This window comes from Dipodomys ordii, unplaced genomic scaffold, assembly GCF_000151885.1.
Source record: "Dipodomys ordii isolate 6190 unplaced genomic scaffold, Dord_2.0 Scaffold45, whole genome shotgun sequence".
Lineage (NCBI taxonomy): Eukaryota > Metazoa > Chordata > Mammalia > Rodentia > Heteromyidae > Dipodomys > Dipodomys ordii.
Genome location: NW_012267261.1, coordinates 10,915,291 through 10,939,442, shown reverse-complemented (window position 1 = coordinate 10,939,442; position 24,152 = coordinate 10,915,291). Strand labels below are relative to the sequence as shown.

Below are 24,152 nucleotides of genomic sequence, written 5' to 3'. Positions count from 1 at the left end.
AGGAGTTATCTAGGAGTCAGGTGACATCATAGCTCCTTCCCTAAATAGGTCTGAGTCTCTTTCGAAAGCCATTGCTTTGAAGCCATCCCATCATCTCTGTGGTAGTTTTTACAGTAACCATCCATAGGGCAAAGGGGACATTCTCTACCCAGCTTAGTATAGGATACAAGAACATGGGCAAGTTGGTACCTTTGGGCATATGTAGCCCTATGAATGTGAATGTCACTGAGGTATTACCTGTTATACTCCAACCTAGAAGTAGGTGAAAATGTGTAAATGAGAAGTGAGATCCTACAATCTCCTGTTGCCTCCTGGTTATCATAGAGCAGTTGCCTACCCCTTCAGCTTTCGTTTCATATTGACATCCTCTTCCTCAAACCAGTCTTCTATTACTGTCCGGATGCATTTTCCTGCCTTGACAGGGTCCAGTTTCTTCTGGTCCCGATCTGGGTTGAACTCAGCTTCTTTTAACTTCCCTCTTCTCATACAGAGGTAGATCCCTGCACTCGTTTTTTTCTCCATGTCTCCTCTCATTCTTTCCCGCATGTCTACTGTCTGTGCAGCTGTCATTTCCCCTTCCTTTTCTCTGCCTGTCCTTCATACTTCGTTTACCTACTAACACTTCACTTCCTTTTTTTTTTTTTTAGTTGCTACAGCTTTTATTCTGTAAAAAGGCTTAGTCTGATCTCTCTCTACCTTAACACCCACTTAGATACTTGGAGAATTCTTCCCACTATAGTTATTTGTCCCCTTGTATTCTGTTTTATGGCATTAACTACATTGTGAGAGTGAACGTGTGTTCCCCAGGAGCAAGTTGTAGTGGGTGGCATGGGGTGATTGTTTACACATTGATTAAAACGAAAGGCTGGGTCTTGGTTTGTGTTCAGCTAGGACCTCAGAGGAATCTGTCCTAGGGTCATGGAGCAAGAGTAACAGCTGTTCAAAACTCCTACCAGGGAAGTAGCAAGGAGCCCAGAAGGCCCAGCTTGCCACTAAGTGTCTGGTATGGAAAGCACAGTCCTGGCTTTGCCCCATCCTTGGGGTGGAAGTAGCATACTCCCACTATGGCTATGTTAACAAGCTGAAGAAGTAGGCTGACATTGTAGAGGTTTAGTCTTTAATTTCAGACAGATTAGGCAGTCCTGCAGGGCCAAGAACAACCAGAGAAATCTCTGGATTTCTCAAGAGCACAAGGAAGTTGGCGTAGCATTTATCATGACTGATGCTTCTTCCTTTTCTACCTTCACAGCTAACATCAAAGCTGCCTCTGTTACTAATTAGCTTTCTTTTCAAAGTGTTCTTGGGCTGTTTGCAAAAAGGTAGAGGATGGAAATATTATGCATATGCTGTCATTATGCATAGTTGATTAGAAACTGTAAGACTGCTGTAGCATCTAAGGAGATTAGGGGCCTGCTAAGTGAGGGCTTTTTGCATCTTTCCATTGGTAAACTGAGAAGGAACTTCCTATGGAAGCAGCCCTTTGCCTGTCTGTCTGTGCCTTCCTAGTGAGGTTCATATGTGCATGGGAGCCTAGATTGAGGGACTCTCTGCTGACTTTTTCCCAAACTTGAAACTCTGAGCCATGCCTGTAGCCATAGAGATCCCATAGGCCAAGTGCAGCTGTCAGGCTATTTTCCTGGGATTATGAGCACCTAGCTAGATGGCTGAAGGTGGGCTCCACTGCATTGCTTCCCACAGATGTTTTCAGGCTTTATTCAGTTAGACCAACTTGCAGAGAACAACATCTGGTTGGGTTATTTAGCTTCAGTTAAATGACCATTCAAGTTGTTACATTAAAAAAGGCCATTTCTTGCCTTTTTTCCCATCCACATCATCTTAATCTTGTGGGAATGGGAGCAAAGAGGCTGTGTGAGCTCTGAAGTTTAGTTCACACTGGATGTGGGGACAGACCCCTTTTTCTCCCTAGATCAGCAGCTTTAAACCTATTGTAGGTTACTGATTCCAATGACAGTCAACTACATAGAGATCTTCCTCCCAGAAACAGGGCATATACAGATAGTGAAGTATCCATTCCCTGTGAGTGTCTGAGATTTCCTAGACTCCCAGAGTCTGTTGTAGATGGTACAGGCAGAGGAATGGAGAGACAGCACTCCACTTCCCTGCCTACAGGGTGTCTTCCCCAAAGGAGGGGAGATTTGATGCCAGATAACACGACCTTCAGCTTCATTACTCTGGTCTAGAAAGGGGTGCCTGCAGAAAGAGAAGTCTACAGAAGACCTTGGTGAATACCCTGCCCTAAGGCTGCCCCACTTGGGCCCAACTAAACACATATAGTTAAGATCTAACTCACAATCAGTATCTATCATGAACTTCCTAGCAGGTAGTAAGCAAATGTGATTATCTACTTATGGGTGTGACAGTTTTAGTGGCTATAGGAATGCGGAAGTATCTACTTTAGACAAGACTAGAAGCCTTTGTTCAGTTGACCAGAAAGGCTTCTTGGAGGGTTGAAACACTAATATGATACATAGCAGGTATGGATCAGCTGACCAGTGAGATGTCAAGAGAGTGAAAACGCCTAATGGGAGTGGTGGAAGTGTATTTTTGGACATTAATAGTGACATCTATGAACAATGGAAATAGCTTACCCTTCAAACATAGGCCTTTGACTGGTCCAATCAAACACGGTAAGTTCCTGGTTCCCCTGCTTCTCTCTTACCCTGGCTAAAATGCATTTTCTCTTCTTTCCATCCCCCTTCAGTCCATAGTAGCCTTTCTGAAGGATCCTAAAGGTCCTCCACTGTGGGAAGAAGATCCTGGAGCCAAGGATGTTGTCCACATTGACAGTGAAAAGGTAATTTAGTCCCTGTTAGTTCTCCCCTGATATCTGAGTCTCTCAGGGAGAGGACTCCAAGGAACTACTCCAGAACCACATGTACTCTCCCTAGGAGAGCTAGGCCAGAACCCTAACGTTTCATTTCCTATCTGTGATACAATGAACAGTAGCAGACAAGTTATTGCATGAGAAGAAGGTTTTCTGTTCTCCACTATCTTACTTAAGATAGTTCAACATGTTTAGTTTTTCATTTTGAGTATATAATCCAGATATTGGCGGCATTGGCTGCACATTTTTTTAGTCCTTATATAATTTTATATTTTATATAATTTTAAATAAATTTATATCTTCTTGAACTTCTACTTACAATTGACCAGGAAGGAAGGGTGGAAAGGTGAGTCTGATTTACAGCCTTTATTATTTCTTCAAGCTGTGGTTAAAACCACAGCTATAGCCAACCTCCCTTCCCTTCCCTGTCTCATCTGATCTGAATGTGCCCTTTTTGCTCATAATGTGCCCTCCTACAGGGAGGAGCCGGGTCTCCAGTATTTCCCCTGGTCTGTGAGGGAAGTAAGGTGTTTTGTTCCCCCCCCCCTCATTAGTAGGGCTTTAACTTAGGGCCTGGGCGCTGTCCCTGAGCATTTTTGCCCAAAGCTAGTATTCTACCACTTTGAACTACAGCTCCACTTGTTTCTGGTGGTTAATTAGAGATAGGAGTCTCACAGACGTTCCTGCTCATGCTAGCTTTGAACTGTGATCCTCAGATCTCAGCTTCCTGAGATTGTTCTTTTGTAACTGCAGGAATATCAAGCAGAAGTATTTTCTTCACCAGTTGCTGTTCTTTGCACTCTTCTCTGTCACACAGAAGTGTAGTGTGGCTACTTTTCAGAAACTGGAATCCCCATATAAAATAACTAAAAGTTTCAGATTCATTTCAAAAGTTCAGATTCAGAAGTTACTGATGCAATTTGTAGACTTAGATTCCATACTTTTTGAAGGTAATTAAGCATCTATGCACGTAATATTTGTTACTGAAGGTAAGAACCCAAGATGCAGTATATACAATAAAACTTTTTTTTCTCAGATCTTTTGCTCTGTTTTATCTCCATAGATCTCAGAAGATAATTTTTAAAGTTATTTACATCCTTCATCCTCAGCTAGGTCAAATATCCCGTGAAAGTTGTCAGAATCAGGGGCTGGGAAGGTGGCTCAGTGGTAGAGCACTTGCCTTGCATGCCTGAGGCCCTGGGTTCGATTCCTCAGCACCACATAAGCAAAAAAGAAAAAAGCCGGAAGTGGCGCTGTGGCTCAAGTGGTAAGGTGCTAGCCGTGAGCTGAAGAGCTGAGGGACAGCGCCCAGGCCCAGAGTTCAGGCCCCACGACTGGACCCAAAAGAAAAAAAAAAAAAGAAAGTTGTCAGAATCAAAATGGAGTCACTTGTGTTCAGCTCTAAAATGAAAAATAAAATAGTTGTGGTTCAGGGCCAGGCCAGTATAAAGCATGAGAATTAATTTCAACAACAAACCTAGGCCTTATCTCAGAAACAAGCTGTGATGATTCATGTTTGTAAACCTAGTTACTCAGAAGGCTGAGAAAAGAGGATCTTCACCTGAGGCTGGACTGGGTAAAGTGTGAGACTATTTAAAAAGCTGACTAAGCTGGGATCCAGTGGCTCACACCTGTAATCTTAGCTATTCAGGAGGCTGAGAGCTGAGGATCGTGGTTCAAAGCCAGCCTGGACAGGAAAGTCTGTGAGACTCTTATCTCCAGTAAACCACCAGAAAACTAGAAGTGTACTGTGGCTCAAGTGGTAAAGCACTTGCCTTGAGCTGAAAAGCTGAGGGATAATGCCCAGGCCCAGAGTTAAAGCCCCAGGACTGACAAAAAAAGAAAAGCTGACTAAAAGCAAAAGGACTAGAAACTCTGAGTACCACCAAAAAGAAAAAAAAAAAGTTTATTCAAGAACTTCAACTTTTAACTGACAGCACCCTTGTTATTGATCATATACACTCCTGTTATTAATCCTGTGGCCTATTGTTTTAAAAGAACTTACTTAGTCTTCATTTTACCTTTAAAAGTTTCCCTTTGATCCTGCCTGTAGTTTCCATAGGTGGCAGACTGTATTGCAATGCTGTCTGCTTACTTCCAAATAAATATCATGAGTATTTAGAGCATCTCTGTGGTTATTATTTAGGTTGACAATTAATTACTCATCTATTTAAAAAAATGAGTGACTAAACCTTTTTGTTATGTACACAAGAGTAAACTTTCTCAGGATTCATCATAAAATAATCTTTGTATATAATCAATAATTTTAAGTAGTACACATTCAATGTTGACAATTTAGAATATACAACTTAAGTGTAAAAGAAAACCACAATTACCCCACACCTTTTCATTCAGAAATACCCACTACTGATATTTGTGTAGCCTTCTAGGGTTTTATCATAATTCATACATAAATATTTCTACTCTCATATTACATGCTGTTTTGTAACTTGTCCTTCCTCCTCCTATTCACTTAATGTAACATGCACATCTCATTGTGACATTAAATATGCCTCTTCCTGTTTTTAACGCTGCCGTAGAATTCCATTGTGCGGGATCTGCCATCATTTATTTACCTAATGCCTTGTTGCTGTCAGAAAGCTCCATTTGGAAATTTTCTCTTATTTTCCTTATTATTCAAAAGAAAAACTCTAATTTTCTTTTGTGAAAACTGGTTAGAGAAGCTTATTTTAATCAAAATATGCTGTGTCTTGGTGCTTCACTGCAGCCCTTGATGGATTTGCTTTTTCTCATCCATCATTGGCTCCCATTGGAAAAAAGTCTCTGCCCTACTTAAGTCTTTTCATTAGCATTGTTCTGACCATTTGTCTTTTTACATTTATCATATTTATTTAACAGGTCATTATGCATTGTCTAATAGTGTATCACACTCTGATTGAAGGATTTACAGTTAATCCCTTTAGCTTGTAACCTGCTGGAGGGGCTGGGCAGTCTTTATCCATATGCCCTTGTCGGCAAAGTGGCCTTGGGGGCCCAAATAGTGGTGGTAGTGCTGGAGCCTGGGAAGAGATTAACAGGCCATAGCTATGTCAACCAGCAGATCACCATCTGGCCAAGCCAAGCAGACATCAAAGCAGCTGCTCCCCACCACAAGACTATTCCCCACATCACATAGTACAAATACAGCTCCTGATATCTTTAAGCTGTTCAGACAGAGCCAGAAGTAAAGCTAGTAGCTGGTCCTGCCTACTTCACCTCACCGTTGGTCTTGGGAAAGCCATTTATCCCCCCAGGGCCTCAGTTTTCCCCTTTATAATATGGAAGGATGGTCTAGAATAATCAGCTCAAGTTCTTCAGCACCTGATATGCTATGACTGTGTCCCATGTGAGTTCTGGAGTGTTCCCCCTGTGCATCCTTGCTGCTGTGGGTACTGGAGCAGGAGGAGTGGAAAGCCTGAGTCCAGTTAGTACATTGTGGATAAATAACCTGTTGGTATTTTGTGTCTTTGTGCTACAGGACTTCAGACGGCTCCTGAAGAAAGAAGAGAAGCCACTTCTCATGATGTTTTATGCCCCCTGTGAGTGAACATTCTCCTCTGGGCAAGTCTATTGTTCAGTATCCTTAGGTGATTGGCAGCTTGGGTTGCTGGGGCCAACTGGAAGGTAGACTCAGTCTCTTATTCCATCATTCTGTCCCCACTTCTTTGCTTTCTGTTGGCCTTTCTGTCTGGCTCCCTGCCTCCTACCATCCTCTTCCACTATAATCGGTAGCCTCTGCACTTTTTACCTTCCCACAAACCCTCTGCCTCATGTAGCAGATTTATGTGCTCTCAGTCTCAGGTGCACTCTGGTGCTGCTATTCTGCCACTCCTCGGCCTGCCTACTTCATGGGAGGGGACACCAGCTCTTCATTTCTGGCCCCTGCATCAGAGTAATGGGGCTTTGGGGTTGTTCCTGTATGAGGACAGAGGCCATGTGGATGGCAGGAGGACCATTGTGGGTAGCAACAAGAAGACCTGAATTCTGAGTCCAGCTATGTCACCGGCAAGCTGGGTGAACGTTTGCCCCCTCTCTGGACTCAGTTTTCATAACTGTAAGAGAAGAGCTTGGGTCAAAGCGGTAGATTTCACATTTTTTAACTGCATTTCACAGATTTAGAAATACTTTCCTATTGCTGATCATAGTGTCTTATACCTATCTATAATCCTAGTACATGGGAGATGGAGGCAGGAGGAGCAGTTGTTTGAGACTGGTCTGAGCTACATAGCAAAACTTTTTCCCAAAAACATACACAGAAGCCAGATGCTGGTGGCTCATATGATCCAGAGGATCTTTGTTCAAAGCCATTCTAGGCAGAAAACTCCAAAAGATCCCATCTCCAAAAATAATCAGCAAACAGCTCCAACAGTAGAATGCTAGCCAAGCCAGCAAGCTGAGTAAGCATGAGATCCTAAGTTCAAATCCTAGTACTGGCAAAAAGAGAAAAGAAAGAAATTAAATAAATAACTCCCTCCCACATTTAAAAATAGAATTTAGAAATAGAATTTATGATTACAACCCAGTTCTTTAAATATATATGAACAGTACATAAATATGTTGAAGCTAAAGTTTTACAAAACTACTTGCTACCATACACAATACCAGATATAATGTATACTGGATGGGGTTTTTGTTTTTTCTGTGTGGTTTTTTTCCTGATGGGGGTACTGGGGTTTGAACTTAGAGCCTCACACTTGCTAAGGAGGTATTATACCACCTGAGTCATGTCCCCCAGCCATTTTTGCTTCAGTTATTTTTCAGGTGAGGTCTTGACTTTTTGCCCAAGATTGGCCTCTGACTACAATCTACTTATGTCTTTTGCATAGCAGGAATGACAGGCACATTCCACATATCCAGTTTATTTGTTGATATAGAGTGTTACTTTTTGCCCAGGCTGGCTTCAGACCACCATCTTCACAATTTTTACCTCCCAAGTAGCTGAGATTAAAAGAATGAGTCATTGTACTTAATACCTATTTTCTTTTCTTTTCTGTTTTATTGAAAAACAAAGTTATACCTCCTTCATGAGCAGGATCTTCAAACTATGGCCCATGGGTAGCCACTGTTGTTGTTTGTTTGTTTGTTTGTTTTGGGTCCAGTTGTGGGGCCTGAACTCTGGGCCTGGGCACTATCTCTCAGCTCTTCAGCTCAAGGCTAGTGCTCTACCACTTGAGCCACAGCGCCACTTCTGGCTTTTTACTTTTTGCTTATGTGGTGCTGAGGAATCGAACCCAGGGCCTCCTGCATGCAAGGCAAGCGCTCTACCACTGAGCCACCTTCCCAGCCCCACTATTGTTGTTTTTTAAATAAAGTTTTATTGAAACAGTCATGTCTGTATATTGACATGTTGTTTATGACTACTTCTGAGCTTTAATGGCAGATTAACGATTGTGACAGAGGCATAATCTCAGGTAATCACTATTGGACCATCCAGCAGACTTATGGGACCCAACCTATAGAATGATTGGAACCTGGTAAGGCTCTTGGAGTTGTGACTCTGGGACTGCACATACCTTTCAGGAAGCCAGAGGTGTCATTGTCTGTGAAGGCTGGAGAAAGGAGGCCATCAGTTGTGGAAGGTAGATGAGCCCAAGTTGAGAGTATCACAGGCTGTGGTACCAGGGTTCTGCTTACTCTTGAAGACCCATTTCAATTCCTTCTTTCTGATAGGCACCCTTCTGTCCATGCTAGTAGTGATAGTGACACACCTAGATGGGTTCTGGTAGTTCTCCTGGTTCTGCCTTATTTGGGCCTGTAGTTTGTTCATCATGACAAGAGATTCTCCCCAGCTCTGGCCCCTTGCCTAGACCCTTCTCAGCCCAAAGGTATGCCTGCCTTCCACCTTTCCATAGCTCCTGCTCTGCCCAGAATGGCCTGCATATTCAACCCTACTCATTCTCTTTATTATGGTTATTAGTGTCCAATCCTTTTTTCTTTCTTCTTGGTGGGATGTTCTTAATTGTCCAACTATGAATTGCTTCAGGAATACCTGGCTTTCAAGGTCCCTGGAAGAGTAGGAGCTCTCTTGGTTTATCTCAGAACCATCAGATGCAATAATTAGTGAAATGACATTGTAAAACCGGGTAAGTGTCAGGAGACAGTACAGGTTCCCCAGGCAGAATCATGGTACAGTTGTGCAAATTTCCTTGTAAAGACATTAATCACTTTAAAAAGCAGTTTGTGCCTGATGTTTGTGCTGTTCTCCCACCACCTCACCCTTTCCCAGGTCCCTTTGACAGTGTGTCTGTCCAGTTCATCACAGCATCTGTGTGAGCAGTGATCATCTTTATGTGCTAGAAAGCTAGGATTGGGGAAGGTTAGGAACTTTGTAGGTGTCCCATCTTAATGGGAGGGAGAGGGAAGTAAAAAGCAGTTGCTATGTTAAATTTCCCATGGAAGTCAGATTGGATGGTCTTCAAGGTGCCAGGAACCCTGGATGTCTTGCTATGTGTGTGTTTCATAAAACAAATTTATGCTGCAGCTTCCATGGCCTCATAATTCAGCTTTCTTCTGGGACACAGCAATCCCCTTCCCCTGGATGGCTGTTGGTACTCTGATCCTGTGATCATGTGTGGGATGGATGAATCCAGAGGCTCTGGGGTCCTTTACTTGTAACATGGCATCCAGGTCCCCAGATCCAGCTATTTACTCAGCAAATGTTTGTTCACTGAATTAATGAGAAAATAAAAAGGCTGACTGCTCTGACTTTTGGGCTTTGAGAGTGATAATTAGTCTTACCTCTTCCCTAGCCTCCCCATTGAATCCACGGAAAGATAAACTCAGATAGGAATCACAATACCAGCTCTATTTATATATAACATTAAACTAGAAACTGGGTGGGCATGTAGCTTCCTATTACTCCTCTTTCCCCAGTAACCTCTATACCCAGAGCTGCTGGCCTCCACTCCTGTGGATAGTTGGCCTGTTTGAGAAGAGGGGGAAGGTAACAATGTCACAGCTTGCCAGTGAACAGAGCTAGAAGAGATGCCACATCTGTGAAGGGAGACAGGTGATCAGTTTAGCTCCTGAAGGAAGACTGGCTGGATGCGAAGTGGTCATCATGTTCAGGTTGCTGAGTAAAGTTGCTGAGGAGAGAGAAGAGGTGGTTATAGCCCATGTCCCTGAGGGAAGGCCTCTTGTCTTTCCAGGGCAGGTGCTGCATGTCCCAGAAGCCTAGACTGATGTCAGGAACTCTAGTCCAAGGTTCATAGGCGCCTGTGTGTGTGTGTGTGTCTGTGTGTGTGTGTCTGTGTCTGCATGTCTGTTGGCTAAGAATGTTGGCAGCAGCAGGGCTATGGGGCATGGTGGGAGCCAGTAGACTCGGTGCTGGACAGGTACAGGTGACCCAGGAGGGATTTTGACCTCTTCTCAGTTCTCCAGCACCTGCTCCGGAAGGCGAGAGGCCACTGTAATCTCAATTACTTGATCACTTCTGTCACGATGCTGGCTCAACAGGGATTAGAGCTGTCAGCCCACCATCACATGGGCCATGGCCCTGCTTTACTGAGTTGAGATGAGAACCAGCCTGAAATGTGGTTCCAAGCAGCTCTGGTTTTCTGTGGCATTCGGATGCTTCTCAAAGCCTGTTCTTCACAGACCAGCTGTCAGAAAGGGTGACAGCCTGGCACGTCAGAATTCCTGGTGGCCAAGGAAACTAGCACTCCTGTCCAGTGGTCAGTACAGAAACATAGCTCTCGGTTGGGTTTAAATCAAGGTCATACTGAAATAGTCATGGACATTTGGGGCCTGACCAGCCTAATTCTGAAGCCCTCAAGGCTGGAGGAGAGAGATGACACCAACCCTAAGAGAGGAGTGTGGCCATATGACCACAGAAATACCAGAGAAGGTTGAGCCAAAGCCCTCGCAGGAGCCTCTCAGAGCTGGAAGGACCTCGGATCGTCTGCTCTACCACTCCCTTCCTGCCACATTTGCCAGAATAAGGAATGGCCTAGAAAGAGTTGACTTGGCCAGGACCCTCAGCAGGTCTGGAAAGATTAACTAACTCCTGTGTCTAAGTTCTTTTCCAAGCTGTCAGAGCCAGCAGCTTTCACGCTCAGCCTGTCTCAGTCATTGCTTAATTATCCTTATTAATGGAAGAGACAAGAAGCATGAAAAATCCCCAAAGTCTTTGTATTTATGGTCACAAATTGTCCATTTGTGGCATTTGACTGGTTTATTGGCAGCCCCTGACTAAATGGTGAGGGTGGCTTTTAGCTGTGATATAAAAGGTTGTTGCTCTCCCACCCCTGTTCTGGCTCCCTAAATTCCACTTGAGCTATCAGCAGCACTGAGTATTCTGTGCTTTGTTTTTTTATGACATGTTTGCTAGTCATTCTTAACATTCATTGGGGGACTTCTGGACTCTGCCCTGCTTTGTGCCATCAAGACTCTTAGCTCTTTGGGGATAGAGTGTCTCCCTCCTATTTTGGGGTATCCATGGTCTTTGCAGTCTTGAGCTTCTCAGGCTGGTTAAACTTTGTGGGTAGAGGACAGTCTGGGGAAGGCAGGCTGGAGGGCAGGGTCAGCCTCACCATAACTGAACTTGGTTTTTTTTCCTGCCTTTGACCAGGGTGCAGTATGTGCAAGAGGATGATGCCACATTTCCAGAAGGCTGCGACCCAGCTGCGAGGCCAGTTTGTAAGTGAGGCTTTGTGGGCCAGCAGGCCTAGGTGGTTCTCAGTCTTGGTGAAGAAGAGGGCTGGGGGCAAGGTGGGGAGGGAGAATGATGGTACTTTCTGTCCAGATAGCTTCTTAAAAAAATGCTGTGTCTCAGTGATCTGTTCCCTATGACAGTAGAGAGCTAACTCCACGTAGTTGCTGAGTTAGGAAACCAGCAGCACTTGGTGTTACCAGAGGCTAGTGATCCAAGGCGTTCAAAATTGTTGGGGCCAGGCTCCAAAGTAGGAGAGGCTGTTACTGAGAAGCAAGAAGTGCCACCATTGGTGGATCAGAAGCAGTGGAAGCTCACTGAGGCTGTGCCCTGCCCAGGCTTCCCCAGGCCAGAAGAGAAGAGAAGAGCATAGAAATGCAAGCCCCAGTGGAGATCTGTAAAGCCAAGAATGCAAGCACACAGGCAGTTCTTAGAGCTGGAGGGTGGGGAGAGGGATGGGGGAGGCAGGGAGGAGATACAGAAGCAGTGGAAGCTCAGAGAGGCTGTGCCCTGCCCAGGCTTCCCCAGGCCAGAAGAGAAGAGCAGAGTGTAGAAATGCAAGCCCCAGTGGAGATCTGTAAAGCCAAGAATGCAAGCAAGCCGGCAGTTCTTAGAGCTGGAGGGCTGGGAGAGGGGTGGGGGAGGCAGGGAGGAGATAGGTGTGTCCTAGGGAGGCATACCTTGAAGTTGAGGAAGAGAAGAGGAGGAGGAGCCATTGAGGAAATGGGTTTTCAGAGAAGTCTGGGCAACCAGGATGGCACAGAGAAGCAGAAGGGGAACTGGGAACGCAGCAGAGGGAAGAGAGCTGTGACTGAGGGTCTATCCCTGAGGACTTTCTGCTGTCCGTATCTCCTCTTTTCTCTTTTCTGCCAAATGCCCATCATGTTTTAAAACTCTGGGAAAAATACTACTACATGATCATCTTTACATGTATGGTTCAGTATTGCTAAGTATATTATACTGTTGGGAAACAGATTTCCAAAACTTTTTGATGCTGCAAAACTGAAACTCTGTCCTCACTAAACATTAGTTTTCTCTTCACTCCCCACTCCAGCATTGATTTAAAAAAAAAAAAAAAAACAACTTTCTACTTTCTGTTTCTTTTTTTTTTCACAATTTTAGATCCTTATATGAGTGAAATCATTTATTTGCCACTTTGTGATTGGCTTATTTTGCTTAATATAGTATCCTTTAGGTTTATCTATGCTGTAACATGTGACAGGAGTTTTTGTTTATTAAGGCTGAATAATTTTACAAGGCTTACATACCCACACACATGTATACATATAGAAGTATATATACATATATACATACATGTGACTATATATGTACATCTATATCTATAGATACACATTTATCTGTATTTCTATTTCTATTCACAATATTTTCTTTTTCTTTTGGTGGACACAAGTTACTTCCAGTTCTTGGCTGTTGTGAGCAATGCTGCTCCAGACATGAGTGTGCAAGTATAAGTGTTATATGGGAATTCACTCGCAAGAAACAGAGAAGCCACATCTTGAGAGGTCAAATTGGTTGTCTTTATGAGAAAGCTGATGACTGCGGTTGACTTCTGTCCCAAAGACCTGCAGCCCAGAATACAGCTAGCACAAAGCTTTTAAAGACAAAAACTCACAAGGGATGGGGTAACAATGCCAACAAGAAATATATTCATTGTTTTACTCATGTAACTGTAACCCCTCTACGAAAACAAACAAACAAACAAAAAACCCATGTTTAGGGTGGAGACCCAAACCTTAACAAAAGCAAACTATATTGGGGAAATTGGGCAAGCAAAGCAAACCTTTTAGGGGAAATCAACATTCTCTGTAGCAAAGCTTTCCTGAAACTAACCAGCATGACGTCTGCAATTCAAAGAATGGCCTATCTCACCTCTAAGCTTTTCATAGCTGGGTGAAGGGTGAAAAGCCCCCACCACCCAGCAAGGCACCAGGATGGCTGTCAGAGCAAGACTTTGTTACTTAGACCCAGTATCCTTATTTCATAGGTATCTCTTTGAGATCCTGCTTTGAATTGTTTTGAAATATATATTTGTCTGATTTGTTTGGTTTTGCAACCTAACTGGCATAAGTATTTTGTTTTGGTGTCAACAGAAAGCATGGAATAATCCATAAACTTTTCTTCGAAGGTTAGCAGAAGAGCCATCTCAGTGGGACTGGCCCAGATCTTATTAAGAAAGATCTGAGGTCTTGCAACTGCTTCATGATCTTTATGTATCAAATTATGTGATGATTAGCTCAAACATATAAACATAGCTCAAACATAGACAACATATACAGTCTGAAATGGGAGTACCTGGACATGTGAACAGCCCCATTTTTCAGCTGCAGATCTGGCTTGCCAAAAACCAGTGCTTTGTCTTTTGACCTCATTCTGAGACAACACTAGGGTCCTACTTGTTTCTTTACTAATGAATTTTTAGTAGCTTGCCTAGAGTCGTTTGGCTTGAGGCACACATATCACTCTGGGGAAGTTTCTGCACATTTCAAGGGCCTCAGATACCATATTTTAAAATTATTTAGCCTGGAGAAAAGACTTAATTGCCTATTGTGTTCTGTCTTCCTGTGCCCTGTGTACTTAGAAAACGGTTCAGTTCCACTTCCAAACCTGTGGGGCTGTCAAATAAGTAGCTCCAGCCCCAAATCAGATCACGAACTAATGATTCCAGTTGTCCCAATCAAAGAAGAGGCCTTGATGCCAGTCACAAGTACATCATGGATCATTCCCACCAATGCCATAGAGCTTGTCTCTGCTGTGCATGGCCACATCTAGCCATCTTTGACTCTTTAAAAAATTAGTGGAACTGGGGTTTGAACTTAAGTCATTGCTTGCCGGTCTGGTACTCTACCATTTGAATCACACTTTCAGACCTGGTTTTTGCTGGTTATTTTGAAGGCAGAATCTCACAGACTTTTCTGCCTGGGCTGGCTTTGAAACCCTATGCTCTGGGTCTCAACCTCCTAAGTACGTGGGATTACAGGCATGAGCCAACAGCACCTGCTTTCATCTTTGCTGTGTTCCATGTCACTTTGTTGTTCATCATTTGATACTGATGGTGATATGTGAGCTTCCTAGATGTAAAAGTTATGTCCCAGTCATATCTTTTTCTTTAGTACATAGCACAAGGCAAGCTCATTGTAGTTACCCAGTACATGATAAAAGATAAGTAACTATGTGGCTTGTCACTTCTAGGTACATTTTATTTTAGACTGTTTTCTGTAGAGTAATGTTCTTTCTTTTTAAAAGAATCTAGAGCGTTAGTTATTAAGGGCAGAGGCAACGGGAAGGAGGTTTGAGGGATGGGTTTTTCCCCTGGCATTGGGCTCCCACAGACTTTTTCCAAGGAGAGCCCCAAAGAATATTTGTGATCAGAGGACTTACTTTCTCCTGGTATTCAGGTGTACAAGGTGCCTTCCTGTTCCCTCAACAACATTATAGAAAAGTCAGAAGGCTTTTCTTTGGATCTGGGCAGGCCATAGGAGGCTAGGTATTAATTACTTGTACCCAGGTCATCGTGTTATGTGCATGAAGGAAACATGTTTTCTTTCTTGAGATTTTTGTTTTATTCTGTCCCTACCTCCCCTCACTGTCTTAGGAAAGCATCTTTTATAAGAGTCTAGCCCTTCCCCAGCTATGCAGATGCTCTTGGAGGCCGGGGATTTCTAATGTAGCAGCAGCAGCTCCCAGCTGTTTTAGGAAGGCATCTCTGATAAGAGTCTAACCCTTCCCCCGCTATGCAGATGCTTTTGGAGGCCCGGGTTTCCAATACAGCAGCAGTAGCTCCCCAGCAGCCAGGCAAGGACTGGAGTGGCTGGGAAACCAGAGGTGTTGATTGCTTTTCATATTCGCACACAGGCTGACAGATGGGCTGCTCCTCCCCAGGCATCAAAAGCTCACCCTTCCAGTGCTGAAATCTAGCCAGCCAAGAGCCCCCTGCCTCTTCATCTCTATCATCTCTGAGGCCTTTTTGGCTAACTACATCTGTAGCAAGGGCTAGAACTTTCCCCTCTACAGAAATTTGAGAACCATCCAACCTGATGCTGTCAGAGAGGAAGCCAGGTCAGGGATGTGTGTGTGTGTGGCCTTTGCCATTTTCCAAACTCAGATCTGTTTCTTTTGGGCTATCGTTGATATCTGGTAAAGCATCAGTGTCTGTCCTTCCTACTGCTTGCTAATTGATAGCCTCAGCAGCAGCTGTGCTGCTCCCTAATTCAGAATGAACCTCATCTCTACCTGCCTGCTTCCCAGCTTCCCAGCTTTTCCATTATCCACATCCACGCTGGGCCTCTGAGCTTTGCCCAGTCTCTTACTAACCTCAGCCATGATTGGACAGGATGAGCATAACACTGAAATGGAGCCATCATGGTGACAGATTTGTATAGGTCAGGCTCTGTGCTGGTTTTCCCTCACTGGCTGGGAGTTCTTGGGCAAGCTGCTTAGTCTTGAAGCCTTTGCTGCCCCATCTGTGAAAAAAGAGTGATAATGTCAAGTCCTACCCTTCTCACTGGGTTGTCATGAGGAGGACTTGGTAGACACAGAGGACTCAATTTCCTAACTTTCCTGTCCCTGTTCCTCTTGCTCTCCAGCTGGGGGTGCTACTAAGTGTCTGCTTTCTATTGTTTTTTAGCACATGGTGCATGGGCCTGGCACTGCTTTTCTTGTGTTGTCACAATCTGTCCTTTAGAGATCTTGCCTGTGTTAATAGCTTCAGCAAAATGTAGCTTTGAGGAGCCCAAGTTCTTCCCCTAAGAACCACTACCACATGTCTGGCAGCTTGCTTGACATCTCAGCCTGGGTTTTTTCCCCATGTCCCAAATGGAGAATATCTAAAAGTCAGCATCTCTCCATCTGGCAGACACCAGCTTTCCTTTAGAAACCTTGCCAGGTCACCCAGGCTCCTCCTCCTAGCATGTCCTGTGCCAAGGCCTCATTGAACATCTCACATCCCCCATCTTGCCCCAGAATGCTATCCACACTAATGGTGGTCAAAGTCTACTGACTTATCTCCATGACCCACAACTTTCCCTTACAGTTTGTCCTTTAAACAGTCAGCCCTATGCATTTTTGGGTTCTTCATCCATGGATTCAACCAGTAGAGGATCAAAAATATTTGGAAAAGAATTGATTCTGTACTAACATGTACAGACTTTTTATGGTCATTGTTCACATGGCCACACCGTATATATCAATGTTATTGCATTATATAGTAAAGTAATGCAGAAATGATCTAAAGATATGGGAGGATGTATGTAGATTATAGACAAATAAAACTCCATTTTATATAAGAGACTGTGTCTCTTATATAAAAGATACAGAGGATGAGTAATTTCATGTTTGCTATCTTAATTAGACCTCAATAGCTCTCTATCCTGAATAGAGTCCTTGTTTCTTAGGTTGTTCTAATCTTTTCCAAGCCTTCTCTTTTCTGCTTTCTGTCATTGTTCTCCATGTCTTGAGCCAAATCTGGCTGTCTTGCTTCCATGTCCCTCCCTGGACTGTCTATGGAAATTTGATCCTCCTTTGGGCAGTAGCTCATATGCTAACCCACTTATGCAGCTTCCATGGTTATTCCTGAGTAGGGATTGCAGTTGGATGTGAAGAGTATGTTGGTTGTACACTTGCACCACCCCACAGACACAGTTACTTTGAAATTGTGGTCTTATTGCCCCCTTAGACTTAGGCCAGGTGTTTTGTCTCATGTGGCTTCAAAAGCCTCAACTCAGCTGGGTACCACTGCCTCAGATCTGTAATTCTAGTTACTTAGGAGGCTGAGAACAGAAGGACCAGGATTTAAGGCCAGCCTGGGAAGAAAAACCTAAGATACCCTATCTCAAAAATAAGCAAAAGAAAATAGAGTTGGAGGCACGACTCAAGTGGTAGAGCACTAGCTTGGCAAATGCAAGGCGGTGAGTTCAACAGCACAATTAAAAAAAAAATACAAAAAACCCTCCAAAAATATGTTTGTACACAATGCTGCCAAAGTAGCACAGAAGGTCTATAGAAGCTCTAGGATTACAAGTCACCCCTAAGAAAGGTAGCATAGGGAAGCTGTCCACAGAGGTGAGAGTTGATTTGCCTTCAAGATTTGCTGAGTAGTAGGGAATAGGCATCCTCAGCAAGGGAACTAGAAGACATGAAGTAGGGGCCAGGGAAGCACACTGTGTGTTCTGGAATAGAGAACCTCTCAGTAGTATTAACAAAAACAGCTCATTCATTTTGCGTGTTACAGAGGGTTTACTTATATTACTTCATTTAGTCTTCATCAAAGCACATGACATTGTGACTTGTTAAGTAGGGAGATGGGATTGCAGCTCAGGCCTCCTGACCCATGAGCCCATATTCCCGGCTACTGGATGCTGTTGCTGCGCTCTGCAAGGTGCCTGAGAAGGCAGATGGCTCAGCTTCCTTCCTGTACAAAATCTCAGACTGTCTCCTTCCTGGGAAAATCCAAAACCCAAAACCCACACCCTAACAGGTGTGCAAGTAAGAGTTTTGTAAGAAAGAAGGATTTAGAAATGAGACAGAGACCATATGGGCTGAGTATGAAGTTGGATTTTAGCCTCTATTCAATGGAATTGGAAGGTTTGGTGCAGGGAAGTGATGTAATAAAAGAGGAGGGATGTGTGCAATTAATCTTGTGAATGTACACTGACAAAGAGATCAATTAGACAGAAAAGAAAGAAGTTTAAAGTAGACAGATATTACTGGAACAGGCTGAATCAATTTGGGAAATGAGCAGAATGGCTTTTAGAGGGCTCCAGGGCATCTACTAAGTTCTGTTTCAGACTTGTTCTCCCTGTATTCTTTGTGGCATCCCATACTGGCTGGAGAAAGCCCCCACAATTTCCCAAGCAGTTATTATGTGCCTGTTACATGCCAGGCATTGTGCTAAGTAATGAAAACAGTTAGAACGACACTTTTACATCCTCCTGGAGATGGAGAGCCAGAGACACAGGTGGCCCTGTCACCAAGAAGACTTAGTAGGGAATAAGGACCTTGACAGTTACCGAACACCAGTTTTATTCTTGAAGTTTTCAACTTGGTTATCTCATTCCATTCTCTTATGAGCCCTTTGATAGTCTATCTCCTACACCTTCCAAATGAGAAACCTCTGTGAGCGTGAGTGATTTCCCCAAGGCCACATGACATGTAGGTGAAAGCAGTCTTCTGGATCGAGTTCATTGTCCACTGAAACCAGGATATTCCTTTTTATTGTATGTATCATTGTGCATTGGAAATGGTAACATTTAGCTTCCTGGCCTTCTGTTCTCTGCTGCTGTAACTGCTATTGGCTCCTTGGGACTTCCTTTCCTCTCACCTCTGTGCTCTCCTGCTCTGGGGGACAGCATTCCACTAGCTCTTTTAGCAATGTTTGCCCATGAGAATAGACATAAAAGTCCAAGTGCTTGATCCAACCCTAGAGAAGTTAACTACCAAGGAAAGGGCAGAGATGCAGAATGCTATTTTCTAGATTTTTCTTAGCATTTAGCCATGTACTAATAACACAGCTATTTATCTCCTTTCTGATTCAGGTGTGCTGGTCATGCGGCCCCAGAACTTTTTTTTGCGGGGAGAGGGGGCAGTCCTGGGGCTTGAACTCAGGGCCTGGGCACTGTCCCTAAGCTTCTTTTGTTCAAGGCTAGCACTCTACTACTTAGGCCACAGCGTCACTTCTGGCTGTTTCTGTTTAGGTGGTACTGAGGAATCGAACCCAGGGCTCCATGAATGCTAGGCAAGCACTCTACCACTAAGCCACCTTCCCAGCCCTGGCCCCAGAACTTGGTCAAACTTCTATGACTTTGGTCAAACGAGGCTGAGGGTGATGGTCACAAAAGGAAGAAATAACTAGGGAGGCATTACAAGGTCTAGAGGGAAGAGAGATAGGCAGGTTCCTAGACACTGTGTTTCTCATGTTGTACTTAGCCACATCTGAGTTAGGAGGTCTGAGATCGTTCTACATATTAGGCTCAGGGGGACAGACCAAGGACAGCCCATGAGGTATTCATGGAGGTGTCTAAGGATATGTGCAGACACTGAATATGTCTGAAAACTACTTATTTCCATTTACATAAAAGGAAGAGTACAGCCTGAGTTGACAGGGGCAGAGAAAAAGACACAGAATGCATTTGAATGGCTGTAGCCCCACTCCAGACTCTGCCTTGAACTTAGTAGCAAGTTCCTTAGCCCTCAGAACTTTGTTTTTGCCTAGGAGTTGTTCTTCCTGAAGGGCAAGTATAAGGGACCAGCTGTATGGATCTAGACATCTGCCTTTTCCAGAGCACTCTATTGTTATTCCCAGGCAACTCAGTCTAACTTGTTCCCAGTGGCTCTGGTGACATCCCAGTGTGCAAGGCTTTATCCCATATATCTTTTCTGCTGGGACACCTGGCCAAGATGTGCATGGACATGTGCAGAGAGTGGACTAGTTTGTTCTTCCTTCTCCCAGGTCCTGGCTGGGATGAATGTCTACCCCTCTGAATTTGAAAACATCAAGGAGGAGTACAATGTGCGCGGCTACCCCACCATCTGCTATTTTGAGTAAGTCCCCTACTTTCCTGTGGCGCTCACTTCTCTCCCCAATGGCATTTGTGTCCCTGGCTTAGCCATGCTGTCTCTCTACATGTCACAGGAAAGGACGCTTTCTGTTCCAGTATGACAATTATGGGTCCACAGCCGAGGACATCGTGGAGTGGCTAAAGAAGTAAGTTGGGCATTCACATTGGGTGTACTCAGAGGAAGATATCTGCTAGGCCCAAAGGTGGCCTCTCAGTTTCAGGGCAGGGGCTGGTAAAGGGAGTAAGGAAGGGTAGGAGACACACTGCACTGTGTGCATTACCGGATCAGGCAGGAGTCTAAGTCAGCATGGGGGTCTGTGTGATTGGGGTCCTAGGAATTGTAAGGATTTCGTGAGCCCTGGGCCTCTGGAGCTGGGACCTGGTCACCATCTGTCTCCTTCACTCTCGTCTGGATGGCTGTGAGCTGGGACAGGGCTGCCTAAGCCTGTTGGCTTTTTTGAATATTTTTTTGAAATATTTTGAGATCTCTATGCTTCACCAGGATTCCCACTTACTGCTCACAGTAGCCCTGTCAGGGAGATGTTGTGATTATTATCCTTGTTTGGTGATGTAACTGAGGTGCTGATGGAGCAACTTGTCCGAGGTCACAGAGCAGATGGCAGAAACAAAGCCAGTACTGAGCCCATAGTCCTGCAGCCTGATGCCACCCCCCAGCTGCTTCCCACACTCTGGCTCAGCCCCTTCTGAGCCCTGCCTGAAGGCTCAGACCCCTACCCAGTTTTGCCAGCTTGTAGATACTTAAAGACATCTGTACCTAAGGAACCCAGATGAAAGAATGACGTACCCAAAGATATGGATTCACAGTGTATATTTCATAATGATAAAAATGTGGATTTTATGTTTAAAAAAAAAGACTGTAAGAAATAAACTTGGGTTTCCAGAGGTTGAAATCCTGTCTTCTGCTATCCCCCATCCAGGGGCCTGGGAGATGAACAGCCACTGCAGCCTGTGTTTGCATAGCATCTTTCATTTCTTGGAAGCATATTCACATCTCTGTCCCTATCGGCCCCTGCCTGGGAAGGCTGCTCTCCATTATCATGTGTTCATTGTCTTAACCTGGGCTTTCACTTTCCTATTTTCCTTTTTCATTTGATAATAAGCATGTCCTCTCCTCCAGCCAGACATATCTCGCTCTGCTTTGGGAGAAGGTTTCAACAAATAGCAATCTCATTTGTCACCAGAGCATAAAATCTGTCTGCTTCCCTCCCCTTTCTCTAACCTTTTCTGGCTTCAAAACACCCTCATATCTCTTTGGAAGGATAAGGTTTGGTGTTTAAGAAAAAAAAATGTTCAGAATCACCTGCTAGGCCTAGCCAAGGGAAGCACATCAGTGGAGTTTCTGTGACAGGTTATTATCTTCCCACTGGAGCCTGCCACCCTGTCTTCCCAGCCCTCTTCTTTCTGTATCCAGCTCCCTTCCTCACCTTGGTCTGGCCTGCCCACACCCTGGCTGCCTGCCGACAGAGTTGTATCCCCACTTTCCAGCTCCTCCCTCCTTTCACCAGTGGGGAAGAGCCTCTGTTAGCAGCCTGTGGTTCATTGGTAATCAGCAGGGTGAGAATGGAGATGAGGACCTGCCAGGAAGGAGAAGGGGCATCTACAGATTCTTGAAATATCTCCCCACCAGCCATGAGCCCTCTGTGTTGGGGTATGCTGCAGTCGACTTCCCTGGTAGAGAATCTAATGATACCCAGTGAGCCCTCTGACATCATGCACTAATAAGAGTTAGTGATGTCACTGTGTAGCTAACTAGCCTAATTTTTCAATCTTCCTCAATTTTAAGATAATCAAGTGAGATACAACATACAAAAATTTTAGTGAAACAAAAAGCCTTCTTCCTTCTCCATTACCCAAAAATGATAACGTGATATTTTGACAAATTTCCTCCTAGATTTTCCGACCTAACTCCACATGCAGTTTTCTTGTCTTGCTTTAAGTCTCCAAGTTTTCTCAAATCCTGGCAGGTAGTAGTGATGTCACTTTTTCCTATGCCTTGGGCCTCTCCTGTGCAGGATAAAGGTACATCTAGCTTGGCTTATTTCTCTTTATAAAAGCCCAAGAGTGAGGCCTGGTGGCTGAAGACATAAGGACTCTACACAATGATTATGGCAGTTGTACCTCCTGATGCTTCTGATGGCCTTATGTCCCATCCCCTGCTGGTGGTGCTCACACTGGTGAGTTAAGCTACGCAGGCAGGTATAAGGACATACTCTATATGGCTAGCCATGCATCCCATCTTGTATATTTTGATACTAACAAGAGGAAACTGAAATAGCCATCAAGTGTTCTTGCCTTGGAATGTTCCAGGTTGCATCTTCCTGTCTTTGGCAGACAGGAAGCTCTTATCCTAAGATAAAGAGCTGTTGTGTTGTCTTTCCAGTTTTAGAGTACCTGGTCCTCCAGCCTGCAGAGAACAACATATCAGAGACGGGAAAGGCACAGAAAAGTCAGCAAACTGAGCCTGGCAATTCCCCCCAGTGCCTTTGCCTCATCACAGACTGGCCCATTTATTTTGAATTAGTCAGTACAGGTCATACAGGCTATCTAGGAACACTTGGGGGGCAGGGCTTTATAAATTTCCAAAATATCTCATGTCCATGTCTACCTGAGTGAACTTGATAGATAAAGGACACTGGCCTATGTTTTGAGGCTTTTTTCCCCTAATGACATTTGGGTTTGAACTCAAGTTTTATGCTTGTTAGGCAGGCCTTTGAGCCACACTCTCAGCCATGGGGGATGTTTTAAGTAAGGTTTGCTTACCTGGGTTCCTGGAGCTGATTAGAGGTGGAAATAGGGCTCAAGCAGGTCTTTTAACTCCAAGTTCTGCTCTGTCCCTCTCACTTACTATAGATAGAACAGTTTTCCTTATACTGAGTTAATTTCTTTCTCTGGAGCTTCCATAGGTTGGTGTTGGCTTTAGTCTTTGGGTCATAGAAAATGAATCATAATTTCTTTTTCAAAGCAGTCTGAAATGTTTGTAGATAGCTACTGGGTTCTCTCATGTTTTCTCCTCACCAAACTTAACACATCTATTTTTAACTACTTTTTAATCTACTATTCTTTCATTCAGTTACTCAACAAGCACTTATTAGGTGTCTGCTGTGTATTAAGTACAAGAAGAAAAGAGATGACAAAGAGCCCCCATCTTCAGGGAGCTCTCTCAGGAAGAGGCACACAGTAAAAAGCATCATTCACTGCTTCAGGCTCAGGCTTCTATTCCCTTGCTCTTTCTATCAGGTCTTCTTACCACTGTGCCCATCCTACAGTCCTCTCCAGAAAGCAAACCTCGGCTTGTCTGCTGAATGGGAGTGGGTGTACCCCCAGATCTAAGGTCTGACTGCTCTAGTTTTCAGTGACAGCTCCTGTTTCCAGCCCAGCTGCAGTACTGCTTCAAGGCGTGGTTCTGCCTTCTGTTGTACTACAGTGGTTTTCCAGCTTCTAAAATTGCACTGACCTCTTTTACTCCTTTCTGCTTGGTGTTTCCTGTTCTTTTTTGCACCAGTGGATTCATACATACTTTTTTTTTTTGCCTCTAGTACTGTTATTTTAGTGGGTTTAGAGTGCATTCTTCTCCCTATTTGACTACATATTTCTCACTTTCTTATGCTTGTGCTCCTAGTCAGCTCTAGCTTCTCCACCTTCGGTTTATTTTCTTGCTGAATTTTTAAATTTTTGTTTTGATCTTTTAATAGGTTGCATTCATAAGACAAAACAAAATTTAAGATGAGAAGTACACATTTAAAAGTCTCACTTCAACCCCTCTCCTCTGTATTCTCCCTCCCACGCCTTACAGGTAACAACTTCTTTCCAGCTCATTTCTTTGAACTCAAAGCCTCATGCTTATAGGCAGGTGCTCTACCACTTGAGTCACACCTACAGCTTCTCCTATGTTCTTAAAGTCTTTCTTTAGGGAGCTGCAAGCAAATACACATGAGTATATTTTTTTGCTCAAGGCTGTCTCTCTACCACTCTAGTCACCCCTCCACTTCCATGAATGAGTATATTTTGTCTCTCTTTTATGCAAGAATTAGCACGTTTGAGACCATTCTGTATCTCCAGCAGT

General features: G+C 44.1%; 1 protein-coding gene across 1 annotated transcript in view; it reads left to right on the top strand.

The window, feature by feature from the left end:
* Positions 1-24,152, top strand: part of Pdia5 (protein disulfide isomerase family A, member 5) — an 80,589-nt gene that overhangs the window by 31,046 nt on the left and 25,391 nt on the right. The window contains exons 6-10 of the mRNA XM_013019287.1: positions 2,723-2,815; positions 6,324-6,384; positions 11,415-11,482; positions 19,960-20,051; positions 20,143-20,214. Of these exons, the coding sequence (XP_012874741.1) occupies positions 2,723-2,815; positions 6,324-6,384; positions 11,415-11,482; positions 19,960-20,051; positions 20,143-20,214 (386 nt within the window). The remainder of the gene's footprint in view (positions 1-2,722; positions 2,816-6,323; positions 6,385-11,414; positions 11,483-19,959; positions 20,052-20,142; positions 20,215-24,152) is intronic.